At 33.5% G+C, this 26544-nt stretch overlaps 1 protein-coding gene across 1 annotated transcript in view; it reads right to left on the reverse strand.

Annotated features, from left to right (window-relative positions):
- LOC149774508 (neprilysin-1-like) overlaps positions 1 to 26544 on the reverse strand; it is a 97137-nt gene that overhangs the window by 10194 nt on the left and 60399 nt on the right. The window contains exons 12-18 of the mRNA XM_089945175.1: positions 26045 to 26164; positions 21214 to 21312; positions 14841 to 14918; positions 12696 to 12799; positions 11759 to 11817; positions 8073 to 8124; positions 3808 to 3875 (exon numbers count right to left, since the gene is read on the reverse strand). Of these exons, the coding sequence (XP_089801301.1) occupies positions 3808 to 3875; positions 8073 to 8124; positions 11759 to 11817; positions 12696 to 12799; positions 14841 to 14918; positions 21214 to 21312; positions 26045 to 26164 (580 nt within the window). The remainder of the gene's footprint in view (positions 1 to 3807; positions 3876 to 8072; positions 8125 to 11758; positions 11818 to 12695; positions 12800 to 14840; positions 14919 to 21213; positions 21313 to 26044; positions 26165 to 26544) is intronic.

A 26544-nucleotide genomic window follows, 5' to 3' on the forward strand; every position in this document is an offset into this window, starting at 1 on the left:
TTTAACAATGAATTTTATCTAAACAACTTTAACAATGAACCTGATCTAAACAACGTTAACAATGAATTTTATCCAAATAACTTTAACAATGAATTTTATCTAAACAACATTAACAATGAATTTTATCTAAACAACGTTAACAATGAACTTGATCTAAACAACGTTAACAATGAATTTTATCTAAACAACTTTAACAATGAACTTTATCTTTAAAAAAACATTAACAATAATTTTATCTAAACAACTTTAACAATGAACTTGATCTAAAAAACTTTAACAATGAATTTTATCTAAACAACTTTAACAATGAATTTTATCTAAACAACGTTAACAATGAATTTTATCCAAATAACTTTAACAATGAATTTTACCTAAACAACTTAATGAATTTTATCTAAACAACTTTAGCAATATATTTTATCTAAACAAGCTTAACAATGAACTTTATCTGAACAACTCTAATACTAAAATTTATTTAAACAACTCTAATACTGAAATTTATCTAAACAACTTTAACACTGAATCTGATCTAAAATGCTTTAACATTGAAATTGATCGAAACAACTGTAACATCAAAATTTATTAAATAACTTTAACACTGAAATTTATTTAAACAACTTTAACACTAAACTGCTTTAACACTGAACCTGATCTAACAACTATAACTGACTTTTTTCCTAAACAACTATAACACTGACTTTTTTCTAAACAACTATAACATTTGACTTTATCTAAACAACTTTAACACTGAAATTTATCTAAACTGCTTTAACATTGATCTTGATCTAAACAACTTTAACACTGAAATTTATCTAAACAACTTTAACATCTTACTTCATCTAAACAACTTAAACACTGAAATTTATCTAAATAACTTTAACAATGAACTTGATCTAAACTGCTTTAATTTTGAACTTCTCTAAACAACTTTAACACTGAACTTGGTCTAAACAACTTTAACACTGAACATGATCTAAACAACTTGAACACTGAAATTTATCTAAGCAACTTTAACATTTGACTTTATCTAAACAACTTTAACACTGAAATTTATCTAAACAACTTTAACATTGAACTTGATCTAAACAACTTTAACACTGAAATTTATCTAAACAACTTTAACACCGAAATTTATCTGAACAACTTTAACAATGAACTTGATCTAAATAACTTTAATACTGAACTTGATCTAAACGACTTGAATGCTGAAATTTATCAAAACAACTTTAACACTGAACTTGATCTAAACAACTTTTAAACTAAATTTGATCTAAACAGCTTTAACTTAAAATGTTATCTAAACAACTTTAACATTGAATTTGATCTAAACAAATTTAAAACTGAATTTGATCTAAACTGCTTTAACAATGAACTTTATCTAAACAATTTTAACACTGAATTTGATCTAAACAACTTTAACACTGAACTTGATATGAACTGCTTTAACATTGAACTTGATCTAAACAACTTTAACCCTGAACATGATCTCAACATCTAAACAACTTTAACACTGAACTTGATCTAAACTTCTTTAACACTGACCTTTAAACAACTTTAACACAGAACCTGATCTAAATAATTTTAACATTAAAATTGATCTAAATAATTTTAACACTGAACTTAATCTAAACAATTTTAACATTAAACTTGATCTAAACAATGTTAACACTAAACTTTATCTATACAACTTTAACACTGAACTTTATCTAAACAACTTTAACATTGAATTTGATCTGAACTGCTTTAACAATGAACTTTAAACATTTTAACATTGAATTTGGTCTAAACAACTTTAACACTGAACTTGATCTGAATTGCTTTAACACTGAACTTGATCTAAACAACTTTAACATTGAACTTGGTTTAAACTGCTTTAACACTGAACTTCATCTTAACAATTTTAACACTAAACTTGACCTAAATTGTTATAGCTGCTGTTGTAGTGTTTAATGCCACTTTTGAGCACAAGATAGGCTATACATGGTAGCCAGTATTAATGGTGGAGGAAGAACCCGGGAAAACCCCAGAAAGAACCACCGACCCACGAGAAGCTACTGGCAAGCTTTCTCACATACCCACATTGGCTGAATCCGAGACTCGAACCCACGCAGACAGAGGTGAGATGGCAATGATCCATAACGGAGAGCGCTTTAGACCACTCGGCCACTCTGGGCCCCCTTTGAACTTTATCGAAACAACTTAAACACTGAACTTGATTTAAACAACTTTAACACAGAATTTGATCTAAACAACTTTAGCACTGAAATTTATCTAAACAACTTTAACAATGAAATTTATCTAAACAACTTTAACACTGAATTTGATCTAAACTGCTTTAACGTTGAATACTATCTAAAGTACTTGAATAAGTTACTTTTATTACTGAACAATATGGTTCTTAAAATTATGAGAATTGAAGTATACCAAGAAAGCTTTCTTCATTGAAGTTCTATGTAAGAAATGTCTGAACACAGGATGACTTAAAGCTCTAGTTATAGTTTTATATAATCTTTTATAATGTTAATGTTAAGGTACAGACCTCATGTTTTAATTAATCTTTCATAATTCTAATGTTACGTTACAGACATCATGCTTTGATTAATCTGTCATAATTCTAATGTTATAGTACAGACTTCATGATTTGGTTCAACATCTGTAACAGTAGAAAGGGGCCCCGCATGGTCTAACATGCTCTCCATTATGGATCACTGCCATCTTACCTCTGTCTGCATGGGTTTGAGTCTCGGATTTGGCTAATGTGGGTACGTGAGAAAGCTTGCCAGTAGCTTCTTGTGGGGTGGTGATTCTTTCTGCGGGTTTCCCGGGTTCTTCCTCCACCATTAATACTGGCCGCCATGTATAGCCTATCGTGTGCTGAAAAATGGTGTTAAACCCTACAACAACAGTATAACAGTAGAATAGTATTTTAAAATGAAAAATTAAATTGTCTAATCAAAACTTGAAATGTGCTCGTGGAACTTGGGTACCTATGCACAGCATATGAAAATTTGACATAAATGTAAAACTTACCCAAAGTTTATAAAAAATATGACAGGAAATTTCTAACACATACAGTTGCAGACTTAAAGACAAAAATAAAGTCATGTAATTGTTCAGTGCCCTGGAACCTACTTTTAATTGAATACTTTGGAATTTAGCATTAACATTAGGCTATAAGAAAAAAAATGTCAAGACATGATTAACTGACGAACTATATATTTGACTGTACAATGATCTGTTCCTTAGATGTAGGTCTTTTACCTATATTGTTATTCAGTCAACTTTAAATGTTAATCAAGTTTTTATCCATTACCTGAATGCTGACAAGTACAAATTCATCACATTTTACTGATAGTCTCCCAATGATTGTATCATCCATATTCAATGTAACATCCATGGATGCCTAATGATAAACAACACTACCTTCATTTTAGCCAAAACTTGCACACAAAAAAATCAGTATCTTTATCCCAGTACGTCTTGTTGGAGAAAAGCTGATATTAAAATCTTGCAACTTTCCACCTGACTTGCCTGGTGTCTTGTTACCTTTAAAGTTTTTGGCTTAAACCTCAAATGGATCTTACATGTATTTTATACAGTGCATCCATATTGGTATAGAGAATGAACCTCCAAAGTGGAGAACCCCCAACAGAAATAAACCTAGCAAACTTTCTGGTATTGATATACACATGATGACCCAGTGATTATCCCAAGATCAGTGAGCACTTATTACAATGAGCTCTCATGTCATGAAATTTATTCTTTTAAAGTTGACAGTGTAGTTATTATGTCAGATATGGTAATTACCTTTGTCATCAAAACCATGTGTAATTTCATGTCCTATGACAACACCAATGCCTCCAAAGTTCAGGGATCTGTAAAATGAAAATAATGTATTATTTAAATGCCTGTTATATCAATGAATTTGTATTTCTAATGGGTTATGATAGGTGCCTTATTATGTGAGGAATGCTTCTAAATAACAATGTTACTGGCCATAGCTTTAAATTTACAAAGTAAGTATATTTTTTTATGTGATTGTGTGATTTGGATTTTCAATGCAGCTGAACAATTTTTAAGTCACATTGCTATGATATTAGCAGTGTGACAGTTTATAGTGATGTTTAGCACTGGGACATCATGCTGCAGACGTGTAGCATCACGTCCCACCCAGTCACATTATCCTGACACCAGGCCAACCAATCCTGACACTAACCTCTTAATGCTGAGTGCAAAGTGAGGCAGCTGCTAATACCATTTTTATAAGTCTTTGGTAATGGCTTGGTCGGGGTTCAAACTCGCAACCTCCCACACCTGAGGCAGACACTCTAACCACTTTGGCCACTGTAACAGTCATATTTATTTTCAAATGAAATAGCTAGTAGTTATTAGTAACAGAATATTTAAAATAAAGCTTTTCACTTTGCATGTTGCTGTCATTCATCAATAACTGAGCAGTGGAGGAGATTGTAATATTATTTTTTATCATATTGTATGAAATTGTGATATATAAATAAAATAAATGCACAAGATTCTTAAAATTAAAAGAATTTTTCTCACACTCACATATTCACAATATGAAAGTAGTTTTCATCTACAAAATAACCTTTTTTCAACAAAAAAAGAATCAACATTTACACTTTCTAGTGGACAAGATATTCATCTCCATTTTTATATTCAAGCATTACTAAACAAGATATTTTAAATAGCAGTCCTAAAAGGAAACATTTTACAAACATATCAAAATGCTTTGTATTATCACAAGATGAAAGTATTATTATTAAAAAAAGCTGATAAGTCTAGCACCATAGTAATAATGAATAAGAAGGATTATATTAAAGAAGAAGAAAGACAAGTCAATGATGAAGTATATTATACAAAACTTTCCTATAATCATTCTGAAGAAATTAAAGCAAACCTAAGCAAAGGTATTAATGAAATCTCTGTACACAATTGCTCCATATATGATGAAATAGATATCTTCCCAAATATAATATGCACACCTGAGTTTTATATTTTACCCAAAATACATAAAACGGTTGATAAGTCACTACCTTTAGACCCATTATTTCTACATGTAAAAACTTAATTACAAATAAAATATCACAATATATTGATCACATTTTACAACCACTGATGAAATCACTACCTTCATATGTCAAAGATACTTTTGATTTCATTACCAACTTTAAATCTTTACCAAAACTAACTGATATTTCATTCCTAGTTACACTTGATGTGATTTCACTCTACACAAATATACCACATAATGATGGTATTGAAACGTGTAAATATTACCTTGAAGAAAACAAATACACATGTAAACCATCAAAAGAACATGTTTTTGGCTTGATAAAACTCTGCTCAAAAATAACTTATTTCAATTTATTAATACAAACTATCTCCAATAGTGATGGATAGTCTTATGGCCCTTCTCATGCAACTTTACTAATGGGGAAATTAGAAAATGACTTTCTAAAAAAATGCCTCTTAAAACAAAAAAATCTGGTTAAGATTATTAGACAATATCTTAAAATTAGCACTCAATGTGTCTAAAACTAAAGTATCATTTTTGAACAAAAGAGGTCGTGAAAAATGAGAAAAAAATGATATTACTACCATGGTTCATGGTAAAAAAATGAATATTCATCAATATGTTGAATATTCTTCATGTTATCCTAAACCATGTAAAAACGGGATACCATATAGTCAAGCAAAACAGATACAGATGAATTATTTCGGATGATGCTATTTTTAAATCATCTTTGACAGAGTTAGGTAAGCATTGTTCAAATAGAAATTACCCATTTGACATCCTTAATACTTCTTTCCAAAAAGTATCTTCTCTTACACAACTTGAATCTTTACAATGTAAAATCAAAAAGAGAAATGAAGATCTTCCTTTTGTTATTGAATGTAATCCAAGTTTGCCTAATATAGGTAAGATTATCCATAAATATTGGGATTTATTAAAATTATCTTGTAAAGCAAGTGTTAAATCACTCCATGAAAGCAAACCAACAATTGCCTATAAAAGGGCTAAAATTGTTAAAGATTTCCTAACTAATTCTAAATTAGAAAAAACACCATATAAAAAGTACTTGGACTTTTTTTTTTTAACATAGCTTTAACAATTTTTCAGTCATATTGCTACCATGTCTGCAGTGTGGCAGTTTATAGTGATGTCTAGCACTGGGGCATCATGCTGCAGACATGTAGCACAATGTCCCACCCAGTCACATTATCCTGACACCAGGCCAATCAGTCCTAACACTAACCTCTTAATGCTGAGCACCAAGCAAGGCAGCTGTTAGTACCATTTTTTAAGTCTTTGGTATGACTCGGCCGGTATGTAAGTCTTTGGTATGACTCGAACACACGACCTCCCGCATCTGAGGCGGACGCTCTAACCACTAGGCCACTGGAGCGGTTCCATATAAAAAGAGATCATCAACTAAATATAATACACCTAGATGTTCGCACTGTTCTTTTATTAATGAAAATACTTCTTTCAATAGTAATAATACAAAAGAAACATTTAATATGCATTGTGATGCTAATTGTACAACATGCAACATCAAATGTTATTCATAAAAACTGACAGACTGGTTTTGAAAGCTACAACTGAACTGAAAGGAAGTATTTGTTTGGTGTTTCAAAAACACTATTGAATATCATTACGTGTAGGAGAAACTTGATTAAAATAATCCTCAAGGGACAGGAATCTAAATTTATCAGGGAATAAATCTGCATTTATTGGAAATCAGTAGTAAAATGACTGAATTAACAAACAAATACACTCACAAAAATCAACATTTTATTGCATTTTTCAAAAGATCACACCTCCAGCTTTCAGTATTTAGTTATCAAGCAACTATAAATTTGAATCATCGATGGGCTATTGTGTGTAAACAAGTATGCCCACTGCATTTCCAAGTTGGAAAATATTTTAAAATTTGGATTTTTGTTTTACAAGTTGCAAATATGGCATGAATCTATAATCAGAAAACATATGGATATAAATATGAATACCAAATATCAGTGTCTGCCTCCATTAGTTTTTGAATAAACATGCTAAAAGGTTTTTAAAAAATTTAACAAATACAAAATTCCTGTAACTGGCTGAGAATTTAACAAGATCATCTATATATACAAAGTAGCTAGCTAGATTTCATTGGTCAGCGGTTTTGACAGTCTAGATATCATGATTCAAAAGATGAACGAATGAACGGATAGGACCAAATCATGGTGGCACTGCTGCAATTAGTTGAGACAGAAATAAATCTTAAATATTGCTTTATCTGTCAACATATCCACAACAATGATAACAAAATTTGTATAAAGTGGAAACATTGGTATATTCTGGCCAGCAAGTGGGGAATATTTCAATTTTTATAAAACAACGATTCTGGTAAAAATAGGCAGAAATGAACAATGTAAATATAAATTAGAACTCAAATTAGTACTTCCTCAGATCCAGAAATATGCAGTGTGAATAAACATAGATTAGAACCCAAATCAGTGTTTCCTTCAATCCAGAAATATACAGTGAAAATACAATAGAACCTAAATTATTACTTCCTTAAATCCAGAAATAATCGGTGTAAATATACAGTAGAACCTAAATTAGTACTTCCTTAAATCCAGAAATATACAGTCTACAAATATATGTTAAAACCCAAATTGGTACTCCTTAAATCCAGAAATTCATTAAATAATAATAATAATAATAATGAGGACTTTGTATAGTGCCTAATCTTTAGAAGCTCTAAGTGCCTTACAATATTAGACAACATCTATAACATAAAAACATATATAATGATATGATTACAAAAACACCATGAAATTAGAAAACATGAAAAACATGCTGAAAATATTTAAGGTAGGAAACATTATTAGGTCTTTAAGTTTGTTCTTGCAGTCGAAATAAGTGAGTTTTAAGAGCACTCTTGAATGTAAATGGGATGGTGGGGTTGTATGCCAGAAGTAAATCAGATTTTTTTTTGTATGCCAGTTCCACTATATTACTGCTGTGGTGACACAAGTGTGCAAACTGATATAGGAGGGATTACCTTGGAAAGAATTCACTGTAAAATGGCATCTGCAAAATTCCAGCTGGGAATACTGAAAAACACAAAAATTATACGTTGGTTATGATGGGAACTATATTAGTCATAGTACTGATTTTAAGATGGTAAGGATTAAGTGATTAATATCTGTTTGAAACTAAATTACATTTTAAAACCAACTTTCTGGATACAGGTTCCTTTTCCTATGTCTGGTGTAGGTTTAAATGACACTGTAGGATGTCTTGTCACTTGGTAGTAGAGAATCTTTGTACCAGGCAAACTGGAGCTAATAACATGAAAGAGATACAACACTTATGCTGACAATAATAATTCCCCAATCAATGTTTACAGGTACATGTAATCATCTTGGCCTAATTCACACCTTACTAATATGGGGTATTAAAAAAATCAAGACATGTCTAGTCTATAATGGAGTATCAAAACCTGTCTAGAATGGGGTTTAGTCCAAAACCTTGTGGAGAACCCCACCACCACCACTACCAATTGTCTTCTGTTGGTCTGTGTTGAACAAGTAAAATATGTTGAACCCTGATTAAATCAGTCTCATGATGGAAATGATATACATGACATCCAAAAACAAATCATTGCTTAATAAGGCTCATTTCTACAATAATCTAGTTGAATAATATAGAACAGCATGTCTTTTGTTCAGACGGTAAGTAAATTAAACTTGAACACTGATCTTTACATAGGGTTTTAATTTACGCACAATTGCATTCAAGGCAATCACTAAGCAATGATGTTGCTAAGTGAGACATTACAATAAAATAGCAATCAAATACAGGTGGTTTCCTAATAGAAGTGACCTTCAGTGTAGGCAGCATTGTAATGAAGAAGTATCAAATGACATATGCAGTAAAATCAGCGTTGTGAATATGCAGAATAAATAGTCATTCCTTTAATATCATTAATCAAATGGAATTGACAATATAATGGACTCATTATGATTCAAGTTTCATATTTGTTACCTGTGCAAAAAATAATTTGAATCATTAATAAAGCCTGAATTCTGATTAATTTACTGACTTATTACATGTGTAAAGTAAATATATCAAAAGAAGTATTGATTTTCTCTTAATGTTGGACAAAGCAACATGAGCATTGTCAGACAGTAAATTGAAAACAAACAAATAACAGGTCAAAATGAAGATGGCCACGGGATCATGCACTCCATGAAGGCATTATTCGACATTGTTTACCTACGTCACTGCTCATCTAGGTAGGATATCTGGATTTTATTCGGATTTCTGTAAAACAGTTTGTGTTAGAGTTATAGTATATAATGCAGGCAATTAGGCAGACTCAGTTATGTGCCTATGTATATGCCATTCTGATTAAATGTATGAAGGAAACATTTTGTTTTTTAACGTAACATTTGTGAACATTTGTTTTAAAGGTTCAAAAGAATCATTCAATGTTACTGAATAATGCCATTAAAGTCTACAGCATTATTGGCAGTGTTGCCTTATACATTGATCCCTTGTTATATTGCCATGAAAAAGAACCATTAAACTCAAGAACAGCACAGGCAGGGCTGTCTAATACACTGATCCCTTGTTATATTGCTGTGGAAAAGAGTCATTCAGGTCTACATCAATAGTGGCAAGGTTGCCTTATACAGTTATCACTCATTATAATGCTGTGGAAAAGAGCTATTAATCTCTATAGCAGTACTGGCAGGGTTACCTTATGCAGTGATCCCTTGTTATAATGCTGCCGAAAGGAGCTTTTAAAATCTGCATCAATATTGGCAGGGTTCCCTTATACAGTGATCCCTCATTGTAATGATATTGAAAGTAGCTATTAAAGTCTACAGCAATATTGGCATGGTTGCCTTATACAGTGATCCCTCATTATAAAGCTGTGGAAAAGAGCTATTAACGTCTACATCAATTATGGAAGGTTCCCTTATAATGCCTTATACAGTGATCCCTCATCATAATTCTGTGAAAAAGAGCCATTAATGTCTTCATCAATACTGGCAGGGCTTCTTTATACAGTGATCCCTCATTATAATCCTGTGGAAAGTTGTCATTAAATTATCCAGCAATATAGACAGCATTGTCATATACAGTGGTTCCTCATTATAAATTCCCTCAGTATACAGCTGTCCCACTTTTAATGTACAGATATGGTCGTGTGTCCCATTCATTGGTTAAATTATGTTTCATCATTACTGCATAATTATTGTTGTTGTTGTTGTTGTTGTAGGGTTTAACGCCATTTTTCAGCACAAGATAGGCTATACATGGCGGCCAGTATAACTGGTGGAGGAAGAACCCTGGAAAAACCAGGGAAGAACCACCAACCCACGAGAAGCTACTGGCAGGCTTTCCCACGTACCCATGCTAGCCGAGCCTTGGACACGAACCCACGCAGATAGAGGTGACATGAATGTGATCCAGAATGGTGAGCGCTTTAGACCGCTCGGCCACTCGGGGCCCCTCATAATTATTGTAGTTCATTTTATTTCTAATGAGTAGTAATTATAATATGATTTCATAATGAAGTACATGATACATATAATTTTACTTCCACTTAATATTGTGGGATCCGTGACCATACTCATCTTATTCCAGGAATTGTGCTATATTAAAAGGCCTTATAGCAGGAATTGTGTTATATTAAAAGGCCTTATAGCAGGAAATGTGTTCTAATGGAAGGCCTTATAATACAAACTGTGTTATAATGGATGGCTTTAAAATAGGAACTGTGTTATAATGAATGGCCTTATATTTGGAACCATATTATAAAAATGGGCTTATAAAAGAAATTGTGTTGTAATTGATGGCCTTAAATTATGAACTGTGTTATAATGAAGGGTCTTATAAACAGAAACTGCATTATAATGAAGGGCCTTCTAGTAGGAGCCATGTTATAAAGATAGGCCTTATAAAAGGAACTGTTTTGCTGTGAGGGGTTGCTGCACTGTACTTTGAAATTTATTTAATTTACACTAATTGTGAAAAAGGTTATGTCATTAGTTTTCTTAATGGTGCACAACTAATTGACACAGGGTGGTCCATAGTCGGAGGAATCAAGAGAGCCATGAGGAAACTATTGCATTCAGCTGAATGGACAGTCACTAATCCTTACACATAGCTGCTAGCAGTGGAATGGGGGTGGGGACAAAAGAAATAGTCTTACCAATTTTCATTTAGGATGAAATTTGAAAATAAAAATAAATAAAATTAATACATTTGTTTTACCATATGTATAAAGTAATTTTCTTTCAGTTTTTTGACATAACTTGTTTTGGCAATTCTCAAAAACATGAAGGAGCTTGAAAATGCATGAAAAATATGCATGCAAGAATGCTTTATTTGAAACTTTTGTACAATCTGCTTGCCAGCTGGAGAAAGTATCCTCCCCCCTTTGAGACTTGTGGTTAATTTGGCAGTACAACATACCACTTTACATGGGCCAGCAATGGGCCTAGTGCATGTGCTTGACCAGGACTGAATTTGGTTGCACAGAGACACCAAGTGAAGCTCATATGCTTTGTGCTATCCTAGCCCCTTCTTCCAAATTTTTCCCAAACCACTGATTATCCAAGCCATATTTTCATGATGTGTTTCATGATAGCGACTCTCAAATGCAATTGTTAATGATTTTGCTTTTATCAATAAATTTTAAACATATGCTTTACTATATTTACAAGCGTTTACCTATATCATTTGTATTGGGGTTGTAAAAAGCATTCACAACTGCTGGATATTGCTCCCACCTGAAATATGTAGAAAGAAAAACATATTGTTGCTATCTGTGCAAAACAATGAAAAATCAAATTTCTTAGTTATCATTGTAATCATGAACAAATGTTTACAAACCTTTGGACATATAAAATTTAAGAGGAAAATTCTTTATTTTAAAAAATATCGATGAATTTTCATTGAGATATTTTCAGAGCAATGGAAAACTAGCTAGTAAGATAGTGATATCAACTAGAAGGCAATAATGGTTTTATCCATGACTGTCATATTTTTGTCTAGTCTATAGCATGCATTAAAATTTGTCCTAATTAAATAGCTGTTTGGACAATTTACTATAATTCATGCTGGTTGTTACTTTCTAGTGTACTGTATATCCTGCTGATTGTTACTTTCTAGTGAACAGTATATCTTGTTGTTTGTTACTTTCTGGTGTACAGTACATCTTACTGGCTGTTAGTTTCTATTGCACAGCAAACCTTGCTGCTATTACTGTCCTGTGTACATTATATCCTGCTGTTTGTTACTTTCTAGTAAACAGTACATCTTGCTGGCTGTTTCTTTATATTGTGCAGCTTATTTTGCTGCTGTTACTATCCAGTGTACAGTATATCCTGCTGGTTTTTACTTTTTGGTATATAATGTATCTTACTGGTTATTACTTTCTAGTGTACGGTATATCCTGCTGGTTACAGTTTTCTAGTGTACAATATATCTTGCTGGTTGTTACTTTCCAGTGTACAGTATTATCTTGCTGATTGTTACTTTCTAGTGTACAGTATATCTTGCTGATTGCTACTTTCAAGTGTACAGTATATCTTGCTGATTATTACTTTCTAATATCTTGCTAACTGTTACTTTCTAGTGTACAGTATATCTTGCTGAATGCTCTTACTTTTCTTTGTCCACTGGTTCGCGGAGCTTCCGAATAGCACTGGTGGCATCAAAAAGCTCTAATCTCAGGTTATTCTCAAAAAATTGTCCCTCCAAAAATTCCAGCTGCAAAAAGTATGAAAAGAGTATTTTTCTTCTGCTTATATACATCAGCAATTCATTTCACATAATCAAATACACCTTTTAAGAAAATATTCAGTTGTTAAAATCAAATGATACATGAAAATTCACAAAATTAAATGCAAGAAAATGTAATTGTTTTTCATTTTTGACTGATTGAAGTGTTCTTGTTATCTTCCTCTTTAGTTTAAAGTAGATGGGTACACAGTGGACAAGATACTCTAATAAAGCTGGAGCATGTACATTTGGTTATAGCATCCCATTTTAAGGAATTCTTAGATTTGTGTGACTACTTGTTTGATTATTGGAATTTGGAGCAATGGAAATATCCTTAGCCAGAAATAATTAGCCAGTTACTAGGAGCAAACATCACAGAGTGAAGCGTTAGTGAGTTTCCGTGATGCCATGGTTGACTAGTAGTGAATTCAGGCCAAAACCAAATGCATTGTCCCTGGAGTAAGATAGTCTATATTAAAATCTAGTGGTGTACATTGTTGGTGTGACTGCAGTGGCAGTATTTACAGCAGGAAACCGGTAAATTACAAAAAGGAATAAATAAGAAGGGACTCTGCAGATACCATTTATGTTGCCATGGTGGCAAATATGGTGCAGTTATATTGGCAAATTGTGCATGGAAAGCATACACTGACTGGCCTAGGGTGGCAGAGTTAAAACAGGTCCCAGTGTTAGGGGATACTTATACAGTTTCTACGGTGTGAACAGCTGGTGGTACAGAAATCTGATGAAGAGAAACAATGCAGATGTGTGGTTGATAGATATTTGGCAGGTTGTTTTATCTGTGGTCTTGCATTAACCCTTTACCTCATAGAGCAAAGTTACCCAGTGCAGCATGCTATAAATAGAACACCTGTTACCTGTTCGACTCCATACGCATAGGCCTGCCTGTTAACTGTTAAGCAATGTAGTGTATGTTACAGTAAACAGCAATTTTAACCATTTTACATTTTTGGTACACATTATGTGTGGAAAAATTTAAGACTAAAGTCTGATTGTTAAAGCTGTGTAATTATTTTTCATGGAAGAATTTTTTATGTGCTTTAAAATCTTGAGAGAATTCGTTCACCGTCCAGTCAGTGAGACCGCATAACCAACCGTAGCTGCCATTTCTCATACTCGAAATTTACAAGTTTTTTGTCCGGGTCTACATCACTAAGTCATCTGAATTTGATAACTGATAAAAACTAACTGCAGCCTACATCAATATCAGAGCCTTTACCTAAGTTATTGAATCTTTCATAGTTGTGATTCTAATCGTGAAAACTTCATAAGTAGTGAATGAAATCCGCGACCTCCATTTTGGAGAGTGGAGATTACGAACCAGTTACTTTAAATAGCAGATATCAACCAGAGCAGAAACAGTGACCACATTATCTCACATAATTGTCATTCGCTGAAATGAATGTAGTATTTAATAGGGGGTTTTCCCTGGAGGTGGCACTATGAAAACTGGCTAAAAATGGCTGAAGTTTACAGCAGATGTCAAAAGGCACTTCCATGTGAATGGAGTAGGTGTCCAAAGGTGCTTGCATGAGGTAAAGGGTTAATTAGTGCAAAATTTATGTATAAAACGGACACGCTGTGCCTTCTAATTTAAAAATGAAGTTGTATAGAAGTCTTTGGAAATTTGGAGTAAACTTATGACTTCTAGCGAGAATGGTGCCAGGGTTTTGACACTGCTCGGTCAAGTAAAGACCCCTGGATTGTAACAATACACTATGCACGTACGCAGTTTGAAATGAACCCTACTGTTTATGCTATGAATAATTAATTTTAAATGAACTGTATGGTCTATGCTGTGTTTAACCAGTCTAAAAGGAATCTTACCATCTATACCAAAATGAATAAGTTCAAGACATGAACCAGTCTAAAAGGAATCTTACCATCTATACCAAAATGAATAAGTTCAAGAAATGAGCCATATCATCATTTGTTTTGCTGAATCAGTTTGAAATCTAAAGTAACAATATATTCAATTTAAATCAGCTATCTGAAATTTCATACTCACATCTTTGTACTTTTCATCCAGTTCTTGGTCTTCTAAAATAAAGTCAGGATAGCTAATCCTCTCTCTCATGGCATTTGCCTGTGTAGGGAAGTGTACAAAATTTCTTTTAATGAAAAGCAATTAGATTGGGACAGTCCCTTCTCAGTCTCAAGCTTTATAACTGATAAACATAAAAGTGCATAAGAAATTTGCTGAAGATCTGTTAAACTGAATAATATTAATATATATACATATATATATATGTATGTATAGAGCTTAGCAGTACATCAGCACAATACTGGTTACCGGTATATGGCGCTGATAAAAAGTTCCAAAAATGTCAACAGAAAATAATGCAAAAACCGAATAAAACTGTTGGAAGATAAAACCTTTGAAACAACATAATCATAAAGTACTACAAGATGAAAGGTAATATTGAATGTTTTACAAGTCTGTAATAGGTTTTTGAAATAAATGGTAAAGGTAACAAATATAAAATACATAAAATATACAAAGTTTTTATATTAACCATATTCCTTCAAGAAGCCAAATTTTCTCAGACTGGATGTACTTCATTATAAAGTTTCTTGCCTGCATTAACATTAAGTAACTTCTTTCTCACAAAATGGTAGCCATTATACTTGACAAGAATGTGTTCACAAACAGGCCATGCACTCTGGTCAAGATTCACTCACAGAATGGTAGCCATTATACTTGACAAGAATGTGTTCACTGCCAGGCTATGCACTCTGGTCAAGATTCACTCACAGAATGGTAGCCATTGTACTTGACAAGAATGTGTTCACAAACAGGCTATGCACTCTGGTCAAGATTCACTCACAGAATGGTAGCCATTATACTTGACAAGAATGTGTTCAGAAATAGGCTATGCACTCAGGTCAAGATTCACTCACAGAATGGAGACATTGTACTTTACAAGAATGTGTTCATTACCAGGCTATGCACTCTGGTCAAGATTCACTAACAGAATGGGAGCCATTATACTTGACAGGAATGTGTTCACAAATAGGCTATGCACTCTGGTCAAGATTCACTCACAGAATGGGAGACATTATACTTGACAAGAATGTGTTCACAAGCAAGCTATGCACTCTGGTCAAGATTCACTCACAAAATGGGAGCCATTATACTTGACAGGAATGTGTTCATAAATAGGCTATGCACTCTGGTCAAGATTCACTCACAGAATGGGAGACATTGTACTTGACAAGAATGTGTTCACTACCAGGCTATGCACTCTGGTCAAGATTCACTCACAGAATGGGAGCCATTATACTTGACAGGAATGTGCTCATAAATAAGCTATGCACTCTGGTCAAGATTCACTCACAGAATGGGAGCCATTATACTTGACAAGAATGTGTTCACAAACAGGCTATACACTCTGGTCAAGATTCACTCACAAAATGGGAGCCATTATACTTGACAGGAATGTGTTCACAAGCAAGCTATGCACTCTGGTCAAGATTCACCCATACAATTGGAATCATTATTCTTGACAGGAATGTGTTCATAAATAGGCTATGCACTCTGGTCAAGATTCACTTACAGAATGGTAGCCATTATACTTGAAAAGAATGTGTTCACTACCAGGCTATGCACTCTGGTCAAGTTTCACTCACAGAATGGGAGACATTATACTTGACAAGAATGTGTTCAGAAATAGGCTATGCACTCTGGTCAAGATTCACTCATAGAATGGGAGACATTGTACTTGACAAGAATGTGTTCATTCCAGGCTACGCACTCTGGTCAAGATTCACTCACAGAATGGCAGCCATTATACTTGACAAGAATGTGTTCACAAGCAAACTATGCACTCTGGTCAAGATTCACCCATACAATCGGAATCATTATTTTTGACAGGAATGTGTTCATAAATAGGCTATGCACTCTGGTCAAGATTCACTCACAGAATGGTAGCCATTATAATTGACAAGAATGTGTTCATAAATAGGCTATGCACTCTGGTCAAGATTCACTCACAGAATGGGAGACATTATACTTGACAAGAATGTGTTCAGAAATAGGCTATGCACTCTGGTCAAGATTCACTCACATAATGGTAGCCATTATACTTGACAAGGATGTGTTCAGAAATAGGCTATGCACTCTGGTCAAGATTCACTCACAGAATGGGAGACATTGTACTTGACAAGAATGTGTTCACTACCAGGCTATGCACTCTGGTCAAGATTCACTCACAGAATGGTAGCCATTATACTTGACAAGAATGTGTTCACAGGCAAGCTATGCACTCTGGTCAAGATTTACTCACAGAATGGGAGTCATTATACTTGACAAGAATGTGTTCACAAGCAAGCTATGCACTCTGGTCAAGATTCACCCACAGAATGGGAGCCATTATACTTGACAAGAATGTGTTTACTTGCAGGGTATGTACTCAGGTTGAAATTCAACCTTCACGACAGGTAAAAATTGAGATTTCATTCTATATATTTTGCCAAGCATACTGAACATGCCCATATTTATAAAATTTCAAGTCAGTATTTGGAATCTTCCACCCAGAAATGGGTGAAAACAGGGCAGCTTTGGCTCCTTTATCTGCCCTTTCATTACTCTTAGTACAAAAATGTGACTAAGTTGTCAACAATGCAGATGAATTTACTCCAGATTGTATGAGCAAATCATGTATTTGATTGAATTAACTAAAATGAGATGAATGGCTCAGGACTTTTTGAATTGGCAAAGATCCAGTATTATGTTGGGGGCCTTAATAACTAAGGTGGAAACTTTGGATCATAAAATTTTTTAGTATTGGGAAGATTGATTTTATATGCTTCTGTAGCAGGATAAATTCAGATGCCAAAAGAGAACTAATAAAATATTTCATATTTGTGCTTAAAGACTACAGGATATGTGGGATTAGATGGGCTACAGGATTAATTGGCCATATATTGAACAGCCAAGTCCACTTGACTGAATTAAGGTGATGGTTCATTTGGCTGAGACAATGTGATGGTTTATTTGGCTGAGACATAGTGATGGTTTATTTGGCTGAGACAAAGTGATGGTTAATTTGGCTGAGATAATGTTATGGTTCATTTGGCTGAGATAATGTGACGGTTCAGTTGGCTGAGATAATGTGATGGTTAATTTGGCTGAGACAAAGTGATGGTTAATTTGGCTGAGATAATGTGATGGTTAATTTGGCTGAGACAAAGTGATGGTTTATTTGGCTGAGACAATGTGATGGTTTATTTGGCTGAGACAAAGTGATGGTTAATTTGGCTGAGATAATGTGATGGTTAATTTGGCTGAGATAATATGATGGTTCAGTTGGCTGAGATAATTTGATGGTTCTTTCATTCAGCAGAGATACAGTGATGGATCATTTGGCTGAGACAAAGTGATGGTTCATTTGGCTGAGATAATGTTGATGGTTCATTTGGCTGAGACAAGGTGATGGTTCATTTGGTTGAGACAAGGTGATGGTTCATTTGGCTGAAATAATGTGATGGTCACTTGGCTGAGAGATAAAGTGATTGTTTATTTGCCTCAACACAGCTACTAGATTGGACAAATAGTGGGGAATTTTGCAAACCAAAAGTCACCTTCAGTTCCATCCTATATTAGTACCATATATAGGTCTCATTACAGTTATTATGCCTGACCAACTGCATAGACCCAGATCTGACAGCACATTATACAAGGACAAATATGGGTGTATGCAGTTTCTAGTTTCTGAACTCACTCTACTTTTCTGAACACTACAACTTCATGACCATTTAAGTCACTTTACTTAACTGAACACCACAGTGCCACACCCACTTAACTCACTCTACTGAACTGAACACTAAAACTCCACTCCCACTAAAGGCACTCTACTAAACTGAACACTAAAACTCCACTCCCAATGAAGGCACTCTACTAAACTGAACACCTCAACTCCACTCCCACTGAACTCACTCTACTTTTCTGAACACTACAACTTCATCACCACTGAACTCACTCTACTAAACTGAACACTACAAACTCATATCCCAATGAACTCACTCTCTGTACTGCAAAAATAACTGACTAAAAATCTATATCCTGGATCTAAATTTACATTCCAAGTTCATATTGACATTCATTGATTGACAGATTACAATTCAATCTACAATTATTATAATATAATCTACTAATCAACTCAACCAAGGAAAGATGGAATTATTATATGTGTCCCCTACCATCAGGAGACCCTACAGGTAATCTGACCACATGGGAATTTAACTTGGTGTGAATGATTTGCATGTAAAAGCCACTTACTTCTCCACTCCAAATGTTCAAAATTAACAACCTTTTATTTTTCCACACTGCTTGTATAAAACATTCAATAAGTAAACTGATATTTTCTGAATTATGACACAGCTATAACTTTAAATTTGAAACCTGTTTATAACAGACACTCAAAGGACTACCAAAGATGGCCATTACAGACAGGTGTCCTTCACCTCACCAAATTTAGAAAAGGCATTCAAATATGTAGTCTTTTAGGAGCAGGTTTCAATGTCTTCAGTCTAATAAAGCAGCAAAGAACCAGTCAGAGTGAAAAGGTATTCATATATTATTCTTTTAGGATTCACAGTACTAATTCAGTTCCCATAGTAAACCTATGCAAACACCATGATTTTAAAAATTCAATAACTTAAAATTTCTAAGTGCTCATGATCAAACCTATATTTATCAGTATAGATGAAACCTGGATGTCAATTTCTGTGTAGAGGAAAGGATATGAGCTGCTGCATTTTCTGGACCTGCATGTGTTTGAAACATGTGCTTTCAATTCTGCACAAAAGAGTCAGATGCTAGTTTTAGTAATGAGTGTTCCAAACTCAAGACTGTTAAGGGACTGAAATTCCATTAATAAATTAATGTCTCTATTTTCTTCACTTACAACTAGGATAAGCTCTCAAAAGTTTCTTTTTCCTAAAACATAACTTACAATATTAACCAATCCTGGCCAGCCAAACCAATATATGCTCTATTTTATGTATTTCCAGACTGGTTTCCATTTTTCCATATAATTAGTATGGTGTGTACATTAGGAACAGGTTTCAATGTGCTCAGTCTAATAAAGCAACAAAGAACCAGTCAGAGTGAAAAGGCATTCATATATTTATTCTTTTAGGAGCTGGCTTCAATGTGCTTATTCTAACAAAGCAACAAAGAACCAGTCAGAGTGAAAAGGCATTCATATATTTATCCTTTTAGCAGCAGGTTTCAATGTGCTCAGTTTAATAAAACAACAAAGAAGCAGTCAGAGTAAAAAGGCATTCATATATTCAGTCTTTTAGATCTCACTGGATAGTTTTGTATTTTGACACCTTCCTAATTTTTAAGGTAGAAGGCATGAAGCAAATTGTCATAAGCCCAGCATTTATAAATTCACACAAAAAGCTAAATCTGTAATGTGGTTAAGATTTACTTTGAGTTAATCTTGAAGATGGTTTGGATTGTTTGGTGACTGCCTGTCACAGTTAGACTAGCACTGGAGATCAAATGCGTAACTTGGGCTATAAACGAACAGCCAACCTGGCTTATATATTTACATATGTCTGCTACAGAGGTAAATATCTAAAAATCAAGATGGTTGAGTGGTGGTGAAAAGTATGCTAATGTGTTATAGTACTAGTGAACTTTATTCATGCATAAGGCACATACTGATTCTTTTAGCTGCCTTGTCACAGGAACATATTTAAAACAGCTCTTTGCTGTCAAAAATGAATGTGAAAAAGAGGGGTTGGTGGCAGGGTTTGTTCAGTATAAAAGCCACCAGTTGTATCAGGAATTAACCTGATTGCCACAGTCAAAATCTCACATGTATGCTTTCTACAAAAATCAATAGTTCGTTTTTATTTGTATCTTAAGTATAAAATTATTCTCATTTTTATGTGGTAGGTCATTGTCGAATGAAAATTCACCAGAAAAACTGTCCAGTGAGACCTTTGGAGTAGGTTTCAATGTGCTCAGGCTAATAAAACAACAAAGAATCAGTCTGAGTCATCACAATTACTAAGTGCATCCTTCAAGTTAGTGATCAAAACATTTATTAGGACATGAAAACTATGAATATCAGCTTCTGAAAATATTAAAGCACATATTTTTTTCCCCAAATGTCAACAGAAGATACTAATACATATATAATTTTTTAAATAATATAAATTTCAGTGCTGTTGGCACATTTGATAAAATGCTTGGGCTCTTGACTCTGGCACACGAGTACCTTTAGATTGGTTAAATACACCATATTTATCTTAATATATGTCCAGTTCAATGTATCATCTTATTTAATTATGGTGACATGTTATAATGAATGAGGGGCTTTATAGTAAAGGACTACTGTGTATTAAGGATAAAAGTATGTCACCTTTTCCCTAGCAACAGCCCTTGTTTCATCGTCCATCCAGTCATTTTCCTCCAGTAGTTCATTAAACGCTTCCCGAATATCATGTATCATCTCTAGAGCCTGAAAGTCATTAAATATGGTCAAGTATCAGTTATTATTTCTAGATCCTGAAAATCATTAAATATGGTCAAATATCAGTTATTATCTCTAGAGCACGAAAATCATTAAATATGGTCAAATATCAGTTATTATCTCTGGAGCCTGAAAATCATTAAATATGGTCAAATATCAGTTATTATATCTAGAACCTGAAAATCATTAAATATGGTCAAATATCAGTTATTATTTCTAGAGCCTGAAAATCATTAAATATGGTCAAATATCAGTTATTATCTCTAGAGCACGAAAATCATTAAATATGGTCAAATATCAGTTATTATCTCTGGAGCCTGAAAATCATTAAATATGGTCAAATATCAGTTATTATATCTAGAACCTGAAAATCATTAAATATGGTCAAATATCAGTTATTATTTCTAGAGCCTGAAAATCATTAAATATGGTCAAATATCAGTTATTATTTCTAGAGCATGAAAATCATTAAATATGGTCAAATATCAGTTATTATCTCTAGAGCATGAAAATTATTAAATATGGTCAAATATCAGTTATTATTTCTAGAGCCTGAAAATCATTAAATATGGTCAAATATCAGTTATTATCTCCAAAGCCTGAAAATCATTAAACACAGCTAAATATCATATACCATCTGTAGAGCCTGAAAATCATTAAACATAGCTAAATATCATATACTGTCCACATAGCCCAAAAATCAGACTTTTAACTCATTAGTTATACAGTAGCATTACTATTGTACTCTGACTACTGACTGTCAGTAGGTATAGCATTACTATTGTACTCTGACTACTGACTGTCATTAGGTATAGCAGTGATATTGTACTTGACTACTGTCAGTAGGTATAGCATTACTGTTGTACTTGACTACTGACTGTCATTAGGTACAGTAGTGATATTGTATTTGAGACTGTCAGTAGGTATAGCATTACTGTTGTACTTTGACTACTGACTGTCAGTAGGTATAGCATTACTATTGTACTTTGACTACTGTCATTAGGTATAGCATTACTGTTGTATTTGACTACTGACTGTCATTAGGTATAGCATTACTGCTGTAGTTGACTACTGACTGTCATTAGGTATAGCAGTGCTATTTTACAATAATTTGTTTATAATATTCAAGATTAAACGTTAAGTATCAAAGTAACTCTCCGGCATACAGGATTTCCATAAAGTCTCCATCCAAGTACAAATGCTTGAAATACAAGCTAAAATACAAAACTGCTTCACTTTATTAGCTTTTCTGGTTTTGGATAGTCATCATGTTGTTATGCAAAATGGATGCATTATGACTAAACATTTCAAGTTATCTTCCTCAAATTGTTGTTGTTGTTGTTGTTGTTGTGGGGTTTAATGCCATTTTTCAGCACACGATAGGCTATACATGGCGGCCAGCATTAATGGTGGAGGAAGAACCCGGAAAAACCCCGGAAAGAACCACCAACTCTCGAGAAGCTACTGGCAAGCTTTCTCACATACCCATCCTCAAATTGACATTATAAATGTTTATCTGTGCTCTACTGGTAACATTTGATTTGTTTTTACTGAACATTTAAGAGTTACCCAAGTTTAAAACAAATTCATAATCACAGAATTCTCCTGAAAAAAGTTTTATTTCAGTTATAAAGAAAACTTGAGAATTCCTTAAAATAGAGGAATCCTTCAACTCAGTGTTTAACAGATAGGAGTAAAGTTGTAACATTTTAGGGTAATTTTTGTATCTTTTTGACAATATACTTACTTCTGAGGAAACTCCCTGAATTATGAATCATCACCCAAAGATGATGCAATAATCTCAACTTTTGGAAAATAATTTGTTATTCTGATCATAAAACAGTCTAGATGAAGAAAACTATTCTGATTGTAAAACAAATCTATAGGGCCATTTCTCAAAATCTTATGATTAAATACTAATTATGACTGAACTGAGCTGAAAGTGAGTCCAAAGAATATTAGAACCTGACCACAAATATCAGATTGAAATGAATAACAATGTATTGTCAATAGATTTACATACAACATATCATCTGCTACCTCACTGTTTATACAGCACGTTATCTGCTACCTCATTGTCCATACAACATATTATCTGCTACCTCATTATCCATACACCATTTTATCTGCTACCTCATTGTTCACATAGCATATTATCTGCTACCTCAATGTACACACAACATATTATCTTCTACCTCATTGTTCATAAACATATTATCTGATACCTAATTGTCCACACACCATTTTATCTGATACCTCACTGTTTATACAACATATTCTGTTACCTCATTGTCCATACAACATATTATACAACATAGTATCTGCCACCTCATTGTTAATACAACATATTATCTTCTACCTCATTGTTCATAAACATATTATCTGATACCTGATTGTCCACACACCATTTTATCTGATACCTCATTGTTTATACAACATATTATGTTACCTCATTGTTCATACAACATACTATACAACATATTATCTGCTACCTCAATGTACACACAACATATTATCTTTTACCTCATTGTTCATAAACATATTATCTGATACCTAATTGTCCACACACCATTTTATCTGATACCTCATTGTTTATACAACATATTATGTTACCATATTGTCCATACAACATATTATACAACATATTATCTGCTACCTCATTGTTAATACAACATATTATCTGCTACCTCATTGTCCAGACACCATTTTATCTGCTACCTCATTGTTCATACAACATATTATCCACAACCTCATTGTCCAAATAACATATCTGCTACATCATTGTCCATACATGTTATCTACTACTTCATTGCTCATACAACATATCATCCACAACTTCATTGTCCATATAGTATATTATGTTACCTCACTGTCCATACAACATATCATCTGTTACCTCATTTTAATACATCCACAACCTCAATGTCCATACAACATATTATATGCTACCTCATTGTCCATGCAACATAGTATCTGCTACCTCATTGTCCATACAACATATTATCTGCTACCTCATTGTTAATACATCCACAACCTCAATGTCCATACAACATATTATCTGCTACATCATTGTCCATACAACATAATATCTGCTACCTCATTGTCCATACAACATATTATCTGCTACCTCATTGTTAATACAACATATTATCCACAACCTCATTATCCATACAACATATCTGCTACCTCATTGTCCAAACAACATATATTCTGCTACCTCATTGTCCATACAACATATGCTACCTCATTGTTAATATATATTATCCACAACCTCTTTGTTCATACAACATATTATCCACAACCTCATTGTCCATAAAACATATTATCTGCCACCTCATTGTCCATAAAACATTATCAACTACCTCAATGTCCATACAACATATTATCTGCCACCTCATTGTCCATAAAACATATTATCTGCTACCTCATTGTCCATATAACATTTTATCTGCTACCTCATTGTCCATACAACATATTATCTGCTACATCATTGTTCAGACAACATAGTATATGTTACCTCACTGCTAATACAACATATTATCCACAACCTCATTGTTCATACAACATATTATCCACAACCTCATTGTCCATACAACATAGCTGCCACTTCATTGTCCATACAACATATTAACTGCCACATCATTTTCCATACAACATATTATATGTTACCACATTTGCCATAGAACATATTATCTGCTACCTCATTGTCCATACAATATATTATTTGTTACCTCATTTTTATACAACATATTATCCACAACCACACTGTCCAAACAACATATTATCTGCCACATCATTTTCCACAGAACATAGCATCTGCTACCTCATTGTCCATACACCATATTATCTGTTACCTCATTGTCCTTACCACATATTATCTATTAGCTCATTGTTAATAACACATATTATCCACAACTTCATACAACATATTATCTGCCACATCATTTTCCACAGAACATAGCATCTGCTACCTCATTGTCCATACAACATATTATCTACCATCCCATTGTCCATACAACATATTATCTGTTACCTCATTGTCCATACAACATCCAATCTGCTACCTCATTGTTCATACAACATATTATCTGCCACCTAATTGTCCATACAACATATTATCTGCCATCCCATTATCCAAACAACATATTATCTACCACCCCATTGTCCATACAACATATTATCTGTTGCCTCATTGTATATACAACATCCAATCTTCTACTTCATTGTTCATGCAACATATTATCTGCCACTTTACTGTCCATAAAACATTATCAACTACCTCAATGTCCATACGACATATTATCTGCCACCTCACTATCCATATAACATATTATCTGCTACCTCATTGTCCATACAACATATTATCCACAACCTCATTGTCCATACAACATTATTTGCCACCTCATTGTCCATACAACATATTATCCACAACCTCATTGTCCATACAACATATTATCCACAACCTCATTGTCCACACAACATATTATCCACAACCTCATTGTCCATACAACATATTATCCATAACCTCATTGTCCATACAATATATTATCTGCTAACTCATTGTCCACACAACATATTATCCACAACCTCACTGTCCATACAACATATTATCCACAACCTCATTGTCCATACAACATAATATCTGACTAGCTTCTATATGTGTAGGCTGAAGGAATGTATTTTAAAAAATCAAATAAAATGCTAAATTCAAAATGCTCACCATCTCCTTGCTCTCTTTCCTAAAGTTATCCCGTACAAACATGGCTCCACTTGCAATCCCAAACTTTTTATTGACATACTCCACACACTTTTGCCATTTGGGCTTTTCTGTCAGTATTCCCTGTCAAAGTAAAATAATCATAAGAAACAATAGAGAGCATTTATAGTGATTGAAATTGTCAACAGTATGATCTCACAATATTTTAAATTGCATGTTTTATATTCATAATTTTACAGTATATACCCATATGAAATACATGTGCTACTTTCAAAAACAATACTGAATAGTGAAACTGTTTTATTCGATGACATGTGCAAATCTTTATTACAACAGTTCTCCCCACCCCCATCAACATCAACCAACCCCCATCCCCCATGGCCTTAGAGTTGTAAAATAGACTGGGTGTACTCTTCATCTGCCAGATGTTGTGAGAAGCAACTAATGCAGACAACATTTTTGCTCTGTGATGATGTTCTAGGAGAGAAAGCCTTGTGTATTCT

The sequence above is a fragment of the Sinohyriopsis cumingii genome, unplaced genomic scaffold, assembly GCF_028554795.1.
Source record: "Sinohyriopsis cumingii isolate HCF-2022 unplaced genomic scaffold, ASM2855479v2 utg000229l, whole genome shotgun sequence".
In the NCBI taxonomy this organism is placed as follows: Eukaryota; Metazoa; Mollusca; class Bivalvia; order Unionida; family Unionidae; genus Sinohyriopsis; species Sinohyriopsis cumingii.